At 28.5% G+C, this 19,113-nt stretch overlaps 3 protein-coding genes across 5 annotated transcripts in view; all 3 read right to left on the reverse strand.

Annotated features, from left to right (window-relative positions):
- LOC129917943 (mucin-2-like) overlaps positions 1-4,764 on the reverse strand; it is a 98,073-nt gene extending 93,309 nt beyond the window's left edge. For all 3 annotated transcript variants that reach the window (XM_055998191.1, XM_055998189.1, XM_055998190.1), the window contains exon 1: positions 4,593-4,764. The gene's annotated coding sequence lies outside the window, so the exon portion shown is untranslated. The remainder of the gene's footprint in view (positions 1-4,592) is intronic.
- Positions 4,765-5,626: 862 nt separating this feature from the next.
- On the reverse strand, positions 5,627-17,729 carry LOC129919476 (polyglutamylase complex subunit TTLL1). Its single transcript, XM_056000361.1, has 7 exons — positions 17,604-17,729; positions 11,195-11,398; positions 10,942-11,132; positions 10,699-10,885; positions 10,438-10,639; positions 5,903-6,243; positions 5,627-5,837 (listed from the first exon to the last, which is right to left on the reverse strand). Exons 1-7 carry the CDS (start codon positions 17,672-17,674, stop codon positions 5,693-5,695), a joined length of 1,341 nt encoding a protein of 446 aa, XP_055856336.1. The 5' UTR covers positions 17,675-17,729; the 3' UTR covers positions 5,627-5,692.
- On the reverse strand, positions 17,700-18,402 carry LOC129919477 (39S ribosomal protein L23, mitochondrial). Its single transcript, XM_056000362.1, has 2 exons — positions 18,022-18,402; positions 17,700-17,958 (listed from the first exon to the last, which is right to left on the reverse strand). Exons 1-2 carry the CDS (start codon positions 18,313-18,315, stop codon positions 17,797-17,799), a joined length of 456 nt encoding a protein of 151 aa, XP_055856337.1. The 5' UTR covers positions 18,316-18,402; the 3' UTR covers positions 17,700-17,796.
- Positions 18,403-19,113: the final 711 nt, after the last annotated feature.

A 19,113-nucleotide genomic window follows, 5' to 3' on the forward strand; every position in this document is an offset into this window, starting at 1 on the left:
GACTAACATTCAACTATTATTGAATCATGCATAAAAACAAAACGTATAGTCAACATCTATGTGATCCATTTTTTCTTATGTTTGGCTTTTATATAATTTATAGGTACAAAATTATAAACCATAACAGCACAGAGAGGGTTAGTTTAATAGAGCAAAAGGCTAGGAGTTGCTCTCTGTCATTAAAAAAAAAGACAATGCTTTTAATAAAAAAAAAATATAGAATAGATATTTTAAATGAAAATAGTTTAAAGAAAGTCATTTGATTGTTTTGGCTAAACTTTATTGAGTTTTCTGTAAAAAAAAATATTTTAAGAATGATTTTTTTAAAAATCACAGTCTATGAGTTATTATACTACAATTCACATTCCTACAGCTCTTAAACAACCTTTATCTGTCCACTCATTAATAACATTTACAATCGATTCATTTTCTTATGAATTCAGTGTAAACTTGTGAAACCAACCAGCTACCAATATAGTGCGAGGTCTTGCAAGACAATATACGAATGTAAAAATAAACAAAACAAAGGTCGCACGTTTCCACCAGAAAAAATCGTGATTAGCAACATAAAACCAACCCACACACAAAAAAAAACTTGACTTAACTTACTCCAATAAAAGTTCTTAAACAAAGTTCATTCGATTCTTACGTAAGAACATGACTTTTGCCGCCACCACCGCCACCCAATGGTTTCCTTTGCCAATTGGTTAAATCCGTTTCACCAATGATTTGCATGCAAACATGACCAGTTTTGACAATCTCTAACAGGGTGTGACAAATAGTGCAAACGTCATAAATATATACCGCGCCGTTAGACAGTAATTTGAGCAATTCTATGTACCGTTGAGTGGAAAACTAATGAGTTTTCTTGCAATTTTTTATCAGAATTACTCTGAAACGAAAGAGTTGAGGTAAAAACCTTTTTTTTTGTCTTGTTTAATTTAATACCATTTTATGAATGGTTTATACAAAAATTGTTATAACAATCAATTATATGATTACAAATATGTGATTAGTTGCACTCTAATGAATTACTTTCATGGTTTTTTGTTCCAATTTAGCAAAAAAAATTCATTAAAGCAAACAAAAATTCCTCTTCACTTGTGTATATGACAATTAAATGACGCCATATACCAGACGACCTTTATGTTGTTAAAGTCTTGGACTTTGAAGTCAATTGGATTGTTTATTGTTGCATTTGTAAATTTAATTTGATGAAGTTTAAAGCAAAAATATAACAAGTTTTCCGCTTAAACGCAGATACCTATATACATTTTTCAGATTCAGTGCCATAGATTAGCTTAAAGTACTCGTAAAACACTTTGATCAAGCTTTTTATCACCGACATGCTCAGTGATATTTCAAGTTACATAAAAAAATATACAAACTTTTGAGATTAACAATCAATTCTTTAATTACTCTACTTTTCAATTTGATTGCATAAAACGGTTGCCATACTTTAAGAAGATTACTGACATTTTTTTGTTTAGGTTAAGTAATAAACAACGACTTCTTTTAAAGTTTAACTGTTATAATCATTGATCAGAGTCATGTAATCAATTATGTTTGAAGAGAATGTCATCAAAGCAAATTGTCGTTTTAGTTTTTTGTCGAGTTTGTGCGTCAGTCTGGTGGACCACCTGCGCTATAAAAAGGCAATCGAATTGTCTGGATACATATCGAAAAACAGCATTTAATTGCGGTTATTAAAATAAAGTTTTAAATACTTTTTACTATTTCATTACTTGAGGAAAATAAATCAAGTGAAGGGTTGTTTTTAGAAAATGAGAGACATATAAACTCTATTTATTTAAAATATCTGTTACTGCCCTACCCAACCGATAAACTTCTTGATCAAAGTCATTTTAAATAATTAATTGGTATATTCTTATTCATTTTATTCTAATTTTTGCTAATAAATAAATTTATGCATCGTTAGTGAAAGTTGCTAACAGAATAACAGAGCAGTGATTATAATCAAATAGTCAGTCATTTCTATCGAATTTTAATAGTTAAAGTTTGTTGACTCTTTCTTGGGGCATGAGGAAGTTGAAGTTATATTTTTAGGTTGAGCTTTTTTGTGTGACAAATGCAATGGGAACTTTGTTCGTTTCTCTTTTCAGTTTGAGAAGATTTTGGTTTGTTTGCATTTTTATTGACAAAATCGAAAGTGAATGAAAACGAAAAATTTTTTGATATTGGATTTTTATGTTAAAATATATGGCAAGTGATGCAGTTAAGATGCTTAAATCGCATTCCAAACAAAATTGATGTCTTTCAAATAAAGGAGAAGTTACTTAGATCAAACAAAATGTTTTTTTTTTTTTAATATTAAAGTTTGTCTTATAGAAAAACATGGAATATTGCCTGAATTTTTGAAAGTCACATCATTACAAAAAATATAATGAAGAGTGTAGAATACACTGGAAAAAATGAATAAAATATTAAACGTATAAAAATTAAATTATTTTTCTTATCAAGTCTTTAAAAAATTTCTATTTATAATTTTTTGTTTTTTTTTTTGTGGAACAACAACATAGTAATACATATTTTGTTTTCTATTACTTCAACACCTCTAAAGCATAACTTTTAAGGAAAAAAAATAGGACATATTCAAAAAAAATAAAATTCGTAAAATTTGGAATTGGAAAGAAAAAGTCAAAAATTACCCTTTTTTTATCAACTATCAAGTATAAATAAATTATAAAGTAGAATCGGGCATAAATCAAATTGGTATCAAATGAAAGAACTAGGAAAATACGTAACTTTTACTATGCACGTTTCGTTGTATTGCATTTAGAATGTAAGATTCAATGTATTTTTTTAATTCATTACATCTTAAAATTAATGATACTGCATTATTATTAGTGTTAATGAAGTTCTATGAAAGACAAATTGTACAATATTTTCATTTCAAGTGTAAAATTTGATGCTCAGTAATTTTGTCTGCGTCTTTAGACCTTAATTTTAAACAGTTTTGAGTATTTTTTGAGAGTTTTCAAACCTACAAAATTTTTTTTTTAAAATCTCAAAAAACACTCGAAATTTTTGTTTAAAAAACTCCAAGACTTAACTACATCACTATATCAAAGTTATTCTTGGCCACGCAGTGTCTAATTTTCATACATTCTCTTTCGATATTTCTAAAACTAGTTTGGTGGAATTGTTGAAAAAAAAAGTTTTTTATATACAATGTATATAAATAACTTTTATTATAAATAAATGAATGACTGGTTGCATTTTCAATATTGAGGCATTTTAAAAATATTCAATTCACTATATTTTTGTTTTGCGCAAGATTTAGGAAAAAAATATTATATTTCGCATTGCGGCTGTTAAGCACTATATATCAAATACTTGTAGATCTTTTAAATATTTGAGATTCGTACTCAGAAAGAAATAAATACTATCAAATATATGGACTTTTTTATTATCTTCAAGTCAATTTAATTCATAAAAAAAAATAAGAATTTAGAAATATGTCGGCATTAATTTAAAAATTTTTTTATTCTTTTTAATTTCACCCAAACTCAGAGAAAAGTTATGGACAAAAATAAAATTTAAAAAAAATTCTTATTTTTCAGAAATTTTATTTTTTTATTGTTTCCTTAATTATATAACTTGCTTGCATAGAAATTGTTTTTTTTTTTTAACTTTATCTTGAGCACTTGATTCTCAAATTAAGTCTATATATCAAATATAAACATAAACGATAAATGCAAAAAAGATAGGTTCTTGGAATTTTTAAACTTTTCTCCCACAAAAATTCCTGACTTTAACTCATTAATCATAAGATATCGCATGCAACATTCATATTTTTTCTATAGAAAATTAAACCAAAAATTATTTAAATTTGAAAACAAAAAAAGAACACAAAGGTTCATTAAATACACAAAATCTAACAATCTTTTCACCAAAAACTTTTTTCTTCTTTCAACATGGTTGATTTTTTTTTTTTTCTTTTCCGGAAACTGGTATTTCAGTGAATCTTCTTCTTTAAAAAAAATATTTCTACCGTCAGTGCATAACAACTTGCTCGTACTTTTACAAGTGTTGATAACTTTAATTTTTACATAAACTAGCTCTCCAGGGGGCATTTTATTAAAAAAAAAATAAGTGAAGTTTACATCGTCAGAAAACCTAAATATAATAACATAAAGTTATTAAGTAATCAACCAGAATATTAGCACCAAATAAAGATAAATGTGGTTAACGGTTAAGTACCTTATTATCAAAAAATTAAGTATTAATAAAAGTCAAAAAAAAAAATGTTGATTGGCATTTCAAAATAGGTGCCATTAATTAATATCTCTCGATCACTCCAACAACTAACTTCTATTGATTTGAATTGAATGTTGTACAACTTTTAGCAAAAAATTCAAATAAATTACAATCAAAGTCAGTAATACCGAAATAAACTCAAAAAGTTCAAAGACAAAAAATATAAAAAAAGCTAGAAATCATTTCGCAATAAAATTTCAATTAAATTTCGCAAATTCATTCCAATTATGTTTTTTTTGATTTTATTGTGTTAAGTAGAAATCAATTAAAAAAATCATATAATCAAGTTTGATTTATTTCTGGGCACTTACATTTCGAGCGAAAAAAAATAAATATCCCAAAGTAAGCAGAGAGTTTTATCCACGCGAATGCTGCATTATTTACAAATCGATTTTATATATTCCAATGTAAAATAACAAAAAAAAAAATCAACAAACAAACAAACAGTGCTGTAACCAATATCCAAGGTAATAATAGGCGGTTTATTTCTTTAAACAAAAAAAAGAAAATTAAACAACACAAAAAACTTCACAAATTTAAACATAAATCACTTTATTTTTTATTTTTCCTTTTTAAAACAAAACACTTTCCAATTAACAATTTTTTTTTTTAGGAAAATTATCAAAATAATTTATTATATTGCTAAGAATTAATTTATTCCACTCGCTACCACTGATTAGATTTCTTTTTTTTTTTTTTAATTTAATTTTCGCACAAACTTTTATTATTTTTTTTTTTTAATTTGCAACAAAAAAATAGAAAAAAATATATATTTTTTTCTTCAAACGATTGGATTTGTTGCAAGTGTTTAATCGATATTTTTCCGTGCCAACGTCTGTCTGCGGACAGATAACAAATCGAACTGTCGCTTTCCTGGTTACTTTTACCTTCGTTGCGTCTGCGGTCTGTGATCTGAAAACATAAAAAGACCGATTCTCTATCCAAGCTCCATCCACAACTCCACTTAACTTGTTTAAGCGTTAAAAAGTGGTGCGATTGGTTTAAAATTTATAACCGTTTCGCTGGGTTACCGCTGCTAAGAGTCTCAAAATAAAACTGTTTATCAACATTAAATAAAAAAGAGAAAGGTCGTTTGTGGTGGTAACCATAACACACTCTGGTGGCGGATACAATTTACTTACTTCCATGTTTGCACGATTCGTCGTAGCAACCTTGCTCTGTATTTACTTTTTTGTACCGTTGAAAATGCCGCTGTATATTAAATGACGATTTGTTTACATTCAAACAGCTGATTATAAAAAAAATGCCGGTAGATAAAGAGAAATAAAAAAATCTCTTAGAGAGAAATATTAAAAAAAAATATAAAAAACAAGTTTTTGCATCAGCTCTTTTGTTTAGTATGTGAATTATTTTTATTTGATTGAAAGAAATCAATTTTTTTCTTTTAAATCTACTTCCATCGATTTCCTTGTGATTTTCCTTTGCTATTTGTTGCATTATTATTTTGTGATTCCTCTTGAGCTGCCAATTCTTCATCGATTAAAAGTTCAAAATTACCCAATGCATCTGGTGAGGGGATTTTATTCCAACGAACACTTTAAACAAAAAATAAAAACAAATGATTTTAAAAATTTATGAAAAAAAAAAAACTGAAACATACTCTGGCACACCATCTGGTGGCAAAACAACTGACAGCATATTATCAATCAACTTGTATTTCAAAATACGATCCGTAACTGTTGTTGATGTTAGAGATGGTGATGCATTAACCTCAACTAGCCATGGTTTTAAATTGTTATCGATTATGATGTCATAGCCATAGCATTCGAAACAATGTCGATCACTTGCCATAACTGGAGCAACTGCACGTAACGAATGTACAATTAGCCATGAAATGGCACCAAATAAACGATCGGTAACTTCTTTGCCGCGAGTTCCTTCCAAATAGAGACCAAGATTTTGTACTGACCATTTGCCGCCATGAAGATTATTGTATTCACCCTGGGAAAAAAAATGGGAACAAAAATTATTGTAGAATTGTGTCGAAATCAGTTTAATCAATTTCTAATATGTATGTACTTCTTGTACAAGTTTTAGTTTAATATAAAGCAGTTCCAATCTTCTATACTTTATTTGCGACATAAAAATGTGGGTACTATTTGTAGTACAAGTTTAGGAGATATGCTTTCATTTTTCAAAGCAGAAACTGAAATTGAGCCTTATTTCAGAATTTGGATTCATTTAGTTTGGCCTTATTTCACTTCAGCGCCCAACTCGAGAATCCTTGACCCTATAAAAAATTTGGCAAAACTAAAAAAAGCCCATATTGATATCTAATACAGACGTTTTTTAAAATATTCTTAACGTTTACACATATTTGCGAGGACCGCAATTTTAAGTTTATCCAAAAAATTTGAATACACAAATTGAAATGGAAAAAACTGCCGATTTGTATGAATTTGTGTACCTGCTGATTTTAAGGAATTTTTGAATGTAATTTGAGCTACATTACCAACGCATGGTCCGATTTACTTTAAACCTCATATTAGTGTCTAATTTCATGCATTTCATTTTTGTTGAAATGTACGAACAATCCAAACAAGTTTTTTGTCCATGGTTTTTTCCTTTTTCTATCAAGTGACGCAAATAAAAAAGTGTTTATTGGATGCGAAAAAATTTCAATTTCTATTTTGGATTTTATTAGTTTAAGAATACTGTTTGTAATATGCGTCCAAATTTGAAAATCAAAAACCATAAATCTGCTAGACACCTGAACAAAAATCCAAAACTCAATCTCATTTATTTATTTTTTCTATTTTTCAAAATTTAAAGATTCTTTAATTTAGATGTTGGGTTGAATAAGAAGCTACACCTTTGCCTATACGGATTGCTTGATTAAATTTAAATTTGGTATGTAGTTGTATATTGTACGGAGTGGTTTTTGGAGTTAATTTTTTAGAACCAAAAATACTACCCATATTTTACCTCCCAATTTTAGAGAAGTATAATTTTCTCAAAACAGCTCTTACGATTTTGTCATTCTTCAATTCATTCAATGTCATTCTTTTAATGAACAAAGTTTTTTTCGAATCATTAGCGGCAACGGCTAATTCAATTTAAATGAAAATATTATATAAAAGCATTTATTAAGCTTTAATGTACAAAACTTAAAATAAGCAAAAGGTAATTTTTGGTTTTTGAAGAAAATTTGATTTTTTTTTTTCTTGAAAAATCAAATTTTCGAGAGACGTTGATATTTTTTTGAAATTTTGGTTATGATGTTAATTAATATAATAATACTATGATAACATAATAATCATAGGTTTTAAAAACTATTATTACTAGAATATAGCTAACCAAATTTTTTTGAATTTTTTTTTCAAAAAATAGTTCATATAAAAATAGTTTTTTTTATTCATATTTGCGATTTTGTTTTTGTTTTTAATGCAAAGTAAATCTATGTGCATACTTTTTAGCAGCTTAAATTAATTTAAAAATATTGATTTTTCGTAAGACGAACGAATTTTTTGTTTAAAAAATTCAAGCAACTTGAACTTTGGAGCAAATTCATGGGGCGCAGTCGTGTGTTTTATTTTTTCGATATAAAGTTTTATAAATTTCGGTATTTCAAGGAAAAAAATTAGCACCTACATACATAATTTCGACTTCGTTTTGTACTTTTGTTTTCTCCTGTCAATTTTGGAAAAAAAAGTCTGCATATCTCCTTATTTTATAAAATTCTATGTTTTTGAAATTCAATATTAGTAAGAGAATTAAAAAAAAAAAACGACCATTTTGTTTGAAATAAATTCGGTGTAAGAGAATTTTGTGGTCTTCGTCTTATGAAATATTGAGATAGGTAAAAAATATGACAATGCCTCAGATAAGTGCATATGAATGGGTAAGGTTATTGATTCAAAAAGTACTCTTTACCTTTTTTTTTGTTTTCCATTTTTTTGAAGATGATTCTTCCATTGTATCACAGTTTCAGTTTCATTTTTGTTACGTTGCCAGTAAGCATATATTTCAAGGGTATTAACAAAAACAAGGTTGTTTTATAACAATTCAAAAATGTAACGAGTGTGGCAATATACAGTGCCGGATTAGCCTCAAGGCAAACTAGGCAGCTGCCTAGGGGCCCCACTTCAGCTAGGGGCCCCTCACCCTGACAACGAACAAACAAAATTTCTTGGAAAAGTATCTTCAATAAAAAACAGCATTACATTGTATTTGAAAAAATAAGAAAAAAAAACAACAAAAAAAAAGAAGAATAAAAAAACTTTTGCAAATCATAAAAACATTAGCCCCGTTCCATTGGAGGTGGTTAGTCATGAGTAGATCTAGTACCTACTATAAATAACACAATCTTCTACTCGCGGAGATAGGAATGTGTAGTTGTTGAACTAGATTTCTACTCACGAGTAAACTACCACCTTCAATATAACAGGGCTATTGTATATATGTATGCATGTGTTTATAATGAATTATGACTCCCATCCCATCCTGAAGGGCCCAACCCAGCGATGCCAGATTGAGGGATTTTTTTTCGGGATTTTTGATTAGGGAAAACGGAAAAATCAACCCAGAAAATGGGAATACAGTCAGCTCAAAATATATCACGTTTTAATAAAAAAAGTTCTTTTTACAAAATCAAAATTCATCATATTGATATAACAAATTAAAAAAAAATACTTCTTCCCATGTGCTCCAACCTTAATATTTAAACTGTAAATCTCTTCTTAAAAAAAAAAAATTAATATTACTTGTGTATTCGAATATAATTCCAACGACATCGAACCACAGTTTAGTAACGAGGTGGTGCCATTCAAGATCTTCATGTTGCAATCAGATACGTCAGAAAATGTGAGATTGTGCACGCAGAGAAGTTACTCAAATTGATATTAGATTTAATCAAATCACGGAATTGGTTTGTATATCATTTTTTAGATAACTTTATTGTTAATAAATCTTACCTTTGTCATTTTTTGTTTATTTGAACAACAATGTAGCTATTCAATAAAAACGATACCAATCTCTTTTCCAAGATGGCGGCTGCTCCCGACCTCCTATCATCCAAACAAATTAACTTTTATGATAAGGACAACCTGTGTTTCGCATGAAAAAAATATTGTAACGTGAAAAAATCTGATTTCATGCCCATATTTTGACTAATTTGCCTGGGCTATAATAATAGAATCAAAATTAAAACTTTTTGGTATGATTTCTCTCTCCAGTTTTATAATGAAACCGTAATGCCGACTTATCACGAGTCGATTTTCGCCGTGCGGCGAAGCTTTTCGGCGTCAGTCGAGTCGTGTGAAGGTAAGCCGCACGCGACTAAAGTGATAATCCCCATACTACTTTAGCCGTGAGACATATCATGTGGCTAAAACCGACTCGTGAAAAATCATCATATTAATATTTTCTAATAACTTATCGTTAATCGAAGTTATCTGTGAAGCATCAAGTTGCTTTAATGTTGAAATATCGCTGCAATATTTATTATAGTTATTACAAAACTTTTAGTTTACGTTTATAAAATGACATGATAGGACACAGATTATAGCCGATTAGTCTTTAGTAAGTTACCTACACAAATTTCTAACTTAACTTAAAAAGAGCTTATGATATTGAAAAACCATCGGAAAAGGGCCCAAAAATTACTGTGCCTAGGGGCCCATGACATGGTTAATCCGGCACTGGCAATATATGAAAAAATGTATTTTTTTTTAATATAGAAACATTAAAGAAAAAATCAATAAATTCAAGTTTCAAAGATTTAAGCACTATTTACACAATAAATAATATTTTTGAGTCAGAATTTCAGTAATTATCAGAATAATTGACTCGAGATTTTGTTGACCAAATTAATTCAATTTTGATTAAAAACGCGCTTCCACCGTCAAATTTCTTATATTTTCAATTTAATTTTTTGGCTATTGGTGGTCAACTTGCGTGGAATTACCCCATAGTAAACTATTGAAAAAAACTATTTTCTTGACTTAACACTGGATCAAGTAAATAAAATGTATTTTTAGTTCTGTTTTTAAACACTACCGCATCTACATGTTATGTGTCTAGTCTACTCCAAATTTACTTTTTGATTCAATTGGAGCCAAACAAAATTTGCAAAAATTAACTGCGCATTGAAAAACCCTACCGTGAATGATGATAATACAAATTAGCATAACTTACCCCATGCTTCTGAACACTGACATTGGTCAAATGAACGTACATATTGTCCAACTCCGTTACACTTGTATCATACTTCACTGTACAAAATCGACAAAAACCCTGCTTAAACAAATATGCCTTCAAAGGACGAAACGATGTAACCAACACATAAAGACGTAGATCGAATTTCTTTCCACCAATCAACAAAGGATTGTCAATATACCTACAATAAAACAATCCGAAATTAGATTATGTTTTAAAACTAAAAAAATTCTATATAACCTCGAAATAACATAACTTTCTTTGCCAATTTGTGGATGAAAAGGTCCTTTTGCTTCTCGAGACCATTTCTTTAATTTTGATAACTTATTGATGAGAAATATCCCAGCACCTTGTGATTTGCCACATGGTTTCATAATCCAAGTACTTTGAGGATTCTTTCGGTATTCTTCAACGAACATATTGTAATCTTGAATAAAAAAATTCTTATAGAATCATTCAGAACTTGGCAACCAATATACAAACCAGCTGGAAGTACAAAAGTCACTGGAATAAAATCCAGATACAAGTATCTAGCTCCACCATATTGATTTGATTCAGCTTTCTCTGCTAACAGATTGCCATCACGTTCAAGGTCCTTTCGATATCTTTTGATATTTTTTACCAATAAATCCTTTCTCGATAGTTCATAGTGATTTGGAAAGTGGTTGATAATTCTGTTTTCCAAAAATAAAATTACTAGAAAATAGAAATGTGTAAGATATTTTGTTTTACTTACTGATTATCATGCATTCGATAACCACTATCGACACTAAAAATATTCCTACAGCTCTGCACTCCAGCCCAATAGAAGTTCCAATCATCGTCAGCTCCAACTTGAGTCCATCCTCGCTTCTCAAAATTATTCACTAGGACTGATTTGTCCAAATCCGTACAAAAGCAAATCTTCATTCGTTCGTGTGCGTTCGACTGGGCACCAACTCTTAAAATGAAATGAAAAACATTGTTACACAAAAATATATATAATAATTAAAATCGGTGACCTTTTCCTAGCCCAACCCTTATCCTTGAAACAATATAAACCCCTTAACTCACCTGCCATACATGTTTGCTAAATTCGTTACTAATCGTTTCTGTTCGCATGTCATAATGTTAAGATACACAAGAGTGTTGTAACATACAGTAAAAAGGAAATATTGGTATGGGAACGCTTATAAACCACCAAATAAAGGTGATGATGATTAAAATTACACAAGGGCTGCGTTAAATGTTATTCAAAATATTGATCAAACAATGGTTGATAAGGAGAGACTTTGTCGAGTCGACAAAAAAATGTTTATGAGATTTGGCAACAAGTTTTTTATTTCTAGTCAGATTTAAAATAAGATGTATCAGTATTGATCAATTTAATACAATAAAATAAAAAAATAAAAAATATTTTTTTTGTTTTTTCTTTTTTTAAATAGGTGTTTCATTACTGTTTCCAGACAAGCTACTAATAATAGGATCTATAAAATAATTAAGTTAAAGATATTTCCATCTTCTTATTATTTTATTAATCACATTATTATTTTTTTCTTAAACGAATTCTAATTCCAATTTTATGTTATTAATTTAAAATTTTAAATATACATATTCCTAATAAACTTGATTATTCATTAAAAAAAGTTGTTTTTTTTTTTTTTTTTTTACTTTTAAAACTTAAAACAAATTAGTAAAACTATTTCTACATTATAAATATGGACTTATATTTAAGTTTAGTTTTTATTTTTTATAATTTTGTAATAATTTTTATTATTAGTGAAAGTGGAAAAAGTCCATTTGGGGGTAAAAACAATTAAACAATTAATTTATTAACTTTTTTTTGAGGATTTTAATAAATTTGATTGCATTTTAAAAATTTAGCATATTAATAATCTAAGAAGCATCTCCTGAATTTTCCCTAACATTTACGCTATACCAATTGTCACAGTGTTATCTATAGCGATACCATGTCAAGTTATAATGTTTTCTTTTAAATTAATTTTTTGATCTTTTTTCCAATACGCTACCCAGTTTATATAACAAGTTTTTGAATTTTACAAAAATTTAATATAAAAGTTTATTGTTCAGTATTTTTAAAAAAATATTTTGAAATAACAAAGGTAAATTAAAAAAAAAAAATTCGAACAGTAACCGGTCGCAAAAACTGATAGCGACAAAATTGATATTTAAATAGTTTATTTTAATTCGAACATTAATAAAAAAATATTTTTAGTTATCTTGAAAAAATACTTTTTGACCTCCAAACAAAGTATGCCAAAGTAGGCTGTTAGAGCCGTTTTAAATTATAAGCACGAAAAACTTGGTTTTAGAACTTAAAACTTTTTGTATAAAAATTTGTAAGTGTACATAATATATGAACAAAAAATTAAATAAATTAAAATTCGTTCTTCAAATGAAAAAAAAAACAACATTTTAAATGAAGTTGAGCTCCAAAAGAAGTATGCAGTTTAATTTCATTTATTAAGATGCATTTTTAATAAAAAAAAATTGAAAATCATTAGAGCCGTTTTTTTAAGAAATATTTTTTATAAATAATTTTTTAAGTTGGTATTGCATTTTATCTTACTTATCGACACCTAAAACTAAAATTTCAAACAATATCCATGTCACGTTTCAAAAACTTGATTTTTCAAAAATAAAATCTCAAATTTTTTTTTAATTCCAAAATTTGTTTTTTATTTAATTTTGTTTTTGATTTATTTTCGGCCGTCTCCAGTTTCCGGCCACCTTTCGAAAAATCGTTATAACAAGTGATTTCGAAGGGGTTTTTGATTTTCACTCATATGCTGTTTTAACAAATAAGAGAACAGTATAAGAGCAAAATTTTGGAATAAATCCTATGAAATCCCTAGTTATAACGATTTTCGGAAAGGTGGCCGGAAACTGGAGACGGCCGAAAATAGGCAACTCTACCCTATGTAGTTAGAAATTTTAAAAACGATTCTAATGGAGGTACCATTAGTTACGATTTAAAAAAAAAAATCTAAAAACTATTACTTGAATTTTATAATCAAACTCGTAGGAGCCATTTTTGAGAAAAATAAACTTTACTAAATTTGGTACGTATACCTACTTATTGTATTATATGTATTTCCATAATACTATCATGAAGAGAAACGCTGTTATGAACTCTAGGGGTGGCTTGAAAAAGCAGTATGAAATAAATACACTGAGCGCCACCTCAAAAATGTGGCGACATGAACTTATACTAGATTCGACTTCTTAATAGTACTAAAGAAATATATGTATATATACAACGGGTACACCTATAACTTTTTTTTTATCCAAAAAAATTTATTCCAAAAACTCCTCTGAACAGTCCCTAAAATGTAGCAGGTGGATCCGTTTAGACTGTAGCTCCTTATACAGATCGATAGACATCCTGACATCCCGACAGCCAGGCTGACAGACAGACGGACTTTCCAGACCCACTTTTTTCCCATTCTCTATCATTGTAATATCATGTTTAATTGTTATCTCAACTTTGATTTTATTTTTACGAATGCATTCGTCGGTAAAACCAGAAAAGTGTGTAACTCCTTTTTAGCAAATTTTATAGGAGAGCAAAAAAACAACATCGTTTTGAAGGCATTTGTATGAGTTTTCATTTTCTAATTTGCTAATAAAATAAAAACTATGAACTTTAAGGGTATTCCCAGTTTAAGGAAGGGTAGATATCAGGTTTGTCTAACAGAAGGCATTCAAATCTAATTTTCAGAAAATTTTGAGTTACACACTTTTCTGGTTTCACCGACTATATGTAACTTGATATGAAAATTCAAAATTATACTCCCGCAAAAGTTGCATAATAGTTTCAGTTTCAGTTTATTTAATATAATTAGAGCTGTACATTAAGAACTTAATCTTTTATAATACAAATATTAACATGTGCTTACATTTTAATATAAAAAAAAAAAACTATACCTAACAATAACAAAAAATAAGTTAAAAAATTAATGTATTGTATATAATTCAAATTAATGTAATTCAAAAACACAATTTTAAAATAAAAATGCAAAAAGAAAAATAGGAAAAGAAAAAAGAAGAAACAGAACAACAATAAAATTATGTCTTAGCTATAGAAATTTATTCAATGAAAAAAAAAAAAAAAAAAAAAACAAATGAAAATTATTTGAAAAAGAAAAAAAGTAATAGAAAAATTTAAGCATCACAACCATTCCAAAGTAACGGAGAAGACATATTGACCTTGTTTCCAGTTTATCTCGTTGAAGAAGCAATCTTTTTACTTGAAACTTGGTAGGTCTTAAGGGCTCATGAAAAAGTTGATGTTTTAGAAGTTTCACGAAAAACTAATTAAACGTAGCCAAATTATTCACAGATAAAGCAGTAACGGAGAAGACGCGTGCAATTCTTCTCCGTTACCGTCTTTATCTGTTAATAATTCAGCTATTTTGAATTAGTTTTTCTTGAAACTTCTAGAACTTCAACTTTATTATGAGCCCTTAAGACACATCAAGTTTCAAGAAAAAATATTGCTTCTTAACCGAGATAAACTGAATAATAAACGTGAAAATGTCCTAAAAATGCGAATGGAATGTCCGATCAATTAATCAATTAATACAATTTATATAGTTTATATAACAATTCAAAGTTAAGATTTAGAAAAAGTAAAAACAAAAATTAAGACTCAATTCGTATAATTAATAAAGTACAATTCAAAAGATTTTGGATAGTGCTAAAGAAAAAAAAAAAGTCCTAAAACTAATTTAAATTATTTTTAATTTTACGGTGACTTTTGCATACATTTTTTTTTAATCGGTTGAATAGTTTACGAGAAAGTCAGAAATGAAGAAAACTTTTTTGTTTTCAATACATAACCACTCGGTTCAGGGTAAAAAAAAAGAGGTTGTCTGTAAAGCCGGTTTACGGACGATGATTTTACGTGATAAAGTCGTAAGAAAACAGGTTGTGTGCTTTTAAAATGAGCCATTTGAAGGGTTTATTTATTTCAAACAATCATAATTTACAAAAAGCTAAAAAAAATACCTTTTTTCTTTTCTCATTATATTAATTTTTTTTATTTTAAAAGCTCCCAAAAAAAATTATACAATTAAAAAGCCAAATATTTCTTCTAAATAATAAAACCATTTTTAAATTTTTACAATGAGCAAAAAGTATTAAAATAATTTATTTAAAACAATCATTTTCATCAAAAAAAGCAAAGAAAACATGTAAGTTTATCTTCTCACGCTATTAAATCCATTTTTTTTTAACAATCTATAAAAATTTTTACACCATCTGTATTGTCTTAGCTAAAAATATATATATAGATCAAGTCTATGAGATATCTACAAAAAGAGCTAGAATTTTTTAAACTCGATGAAATTTCATCAAAAAAAAGCAAAAAAACATTTATTTTTATGTTCTCAATCTATTAAATGAATTTTTTCCCTAACAACCTATACAAAATTTTACACCATGTGAAAGCTTATTATTTCACCTTTCAAATGACGTATCAATCTCATTTCAAAGATGCCTTTAAGAGAAGTTAGAATTTTTTAAAGTCAACCATGTGGAATTTCCAGACTGAGATTACGGTACTTCCCACACTTGATTTAACATTGTGTGGCTTGTCTAGCGTTATGTGTGATATACCAATTGAAAGGTAATTGTATCAGGATGCTCATAAATGTTTAATCAAATTTCTATCTGCTCTTGGTAAAAAGTTATAACCTGTTGAATTCTAAAATTTTATTTTACCGTTATCTCAAAATTGTGTTTTTGAAAATGATTGAAATTTCGCACACATATAGTCGTAGTCATGGTCTATCATTATTCTATATATAATATTCCTCTATCTATTAAAGAAAAAAAGGTAAAAATAAAAAAACGTTAAAAACGGTTAAAAACGGCCAAAAAACCTGTTTTTTAAAAACTTATTTTTCTCCGTTTTCAGTCAAAACTCTTTTAACGATTCCAATTTTTTGCACATGTATACGCATTTATCAGCCCTACATGTCCCATATAACTTGAGATTTTTTGAACGCTCCAAAAAAAAGCTAATAATCAAAAACTACCCAAAAATACCCCTAAAAAAGTAAGTATTTTTCAAAAATTCATATTTCGAAACGCAGAGTGTTGGAAAAAAATCCTTCCTTTTTTTCCTTCATCTTTCACCTGGCACCTTTAGAATTGTCAAAAAAATTTTCCCTACCCATAATCAACATTTTGTCATACCCACAACACCTGATCAACGTTCAAACAAAACGTTATATCGGAGTTCCAGAATTTTTTAGAATTTTTTCTTAAATGCAGTTATCCTTAAATCAATCTCCTCTATCTATAACAAAAAGAATCAACTCTCTACGACCACGCGTTTAGATTTTAGCCCAAATTTCATCTTTCCGTTTTACCTATGTTTACCCTATTAAATGACGGAATTTTTAAAAATCCTTCATTTGGATTAGGCTTTAGATTATTATCTTTCAAATAAGCTTTAGGAGATTTTTGTATCTCTAATAGTTTATTTTGAATTTAAAATTTTTGCGGCACTGCGAAAGTGCGAGAGTGTAACGCTAGAAAATGGCGTCACTTTTTTGTGGTGGCTGCCATAGTTCATCGATTTATAAGACGTTATCACGTCAAAAACATTTTTATTTGCCTTTGGTGCATAGATTTAAATTGCTTTGTAGAAAATCAGATTTGAAATTTATGTTCAATAACTAACTTGCAAATGATGAAGGATTGAGTAATCGTGCAAAACCTTTAACTGTTTAGATTAAGATCGTTTTATCTTTAAGTTTGTGGTGGTTACTGAAACGATTAAATTTAAAAAAAACTTTTTCTATGAAGAAAGCAAGAGGGTGTACTTATTTTGCATTTTTTTTTTTTTACTGTTCGTTAAATACCTATTTAACTCAACTCTTAGAAAAACAAAAGGAAACGGGTTCTTATCCAAATTCTGGAATGAAATTTGCTAAGGAATAGTGAGTGGAACTTTTGATCCATATAGGAAACAAAAGTCGCTTAACCATTCCCTTCCCCAATTTTAAAACTTAATTGCAATTTGTTATTAAATTAAAGAATTAATCTTTAATATTAAAGATGGACTAACCTCTAGAGTACAATTCTTCTTTATTTCATTCCAAATAGAAAAAAATGTTTTTAAAAGATATTCTTACCTCTTCCGTCTTATTGGAGCTCTCCGTACGATTTTCTTTTCTTTTACCTCAATTAAAATTGGATCTGACATTATTTAAACCAAAAAATACTATTTTTTTTTTTTTTCAAAACGTTTATTTCACCTATCAACATGATTACAAATCAAAACAAAACACTTTTTAAAACAAAGTGGAAGAGTCTTCCCAAAGTAAATTAGATTGAAAACCATCCTGGAGTTCCGGGACGTTTTTTGTTTCTATCCAAAAAGCTCTTGAATCCTTGTTTCGATTCATCCATTGCTTTTTGATCTTTCTCTTCTTTATCGCCATCCTTGCCCACTGTCACCTCTGGGAATGTAAACTTCAAATCTCGTGGCTGTAAAGCAGTCGTTATTATGGTTAACTCAATGACATTTTATGGAACTGAACAAAAACTTACCAAAGTTACATAAGCAATCTTTTCATCATCATTTTTGGTGATATAACCATAGACTTGATCGCGCTTTGTTGATCCTAGAGTAATTCTCGTCCGAACATGCTTCACCGGCACTTGGTAGATTTTTTCCAAATAATTTGCAATGTCGTAGCGAGTCATTTGCATTGACACCGAGAAGGTGACAACATTTTCGGGTTGTTCCTCTTTGGGACGAATTAATTTCATCCAGAAATTTGGAAGAAATACACGAAGTTGTGGATTTCCTCGTTGATAAATTGGATACCAGCGGGTGGACATGATTTTTTGGGGAGAAAGAAAAATAAAAAAATTTCTCAACACAGAAAAATTTATTTTTTTTTTCTTTTGATGACAGTTGACAGATGAGAAATGTCATCTTTTTCGAAATGTCAAAAAAGTAGGTTTGTTTGATTAGTTTATTTTCGAAGATAAATATTTGGAATATTCGTATACGGAATTCAAAATACATTTTGTTGAAAGTACAAAGTCAGTTGTACTCACAGTACACATAAAAAGGTAATATATTCCGAACGGACATTGGTCGCCAGATTGTCAAAACATGACAACTTGGCGACCAATGTCAGCTACCGAATTCTTAATTGTTTAAAATACCGACGAAAAACGCACAAAAACTGATAAACCACGCACACCACTAATTTTTAAACAATTATTAGGGGTATTCACGATCTGGTGCAACAGGCCTAGTAAAAATGTAAAATTTTATTTTTTTACAATAGATCGTGAACGCCCCTCTTCTTATCTATAGTAAATATTGAAGCATGAATGATGTTTTTTTTTCCTCCACCGTTGCTTCTTCTTTTTTTCCATTTTTTATAATTTAATTCTTTGTTTTGTTCGGGTTAATTAATTTTCACTAATTATTTTACATCAAAAGAAACTAAATTATGGAACATGAGTAGCGACAACCATTATAAACAGAATAAAAAAGAAAAACTGTTTATCATGGGCGACGCGACGGTGAGCTGCCATCTGTCAAAAATAATTTTACTCCATTGTATTTTTATTTTGCAATAGGGTTAGGGTATAGCAAAAGTGCAAGACCATTGTAAAATTTCA

This window comes from Episyrphus balteatus, chromosome 4 (genome assembly GCF_945859705.1).
Source record: "Episyrphus balteatus chromosome 4, idEpiBalt1.1, whole genome shotgun sequence".
Lineage (NCBI taxonomy): Eukaryota > Metazoa > Arthropoda > Insecta > Diptera > Syrphidae > Episyrphus > Episyrphus balteatus.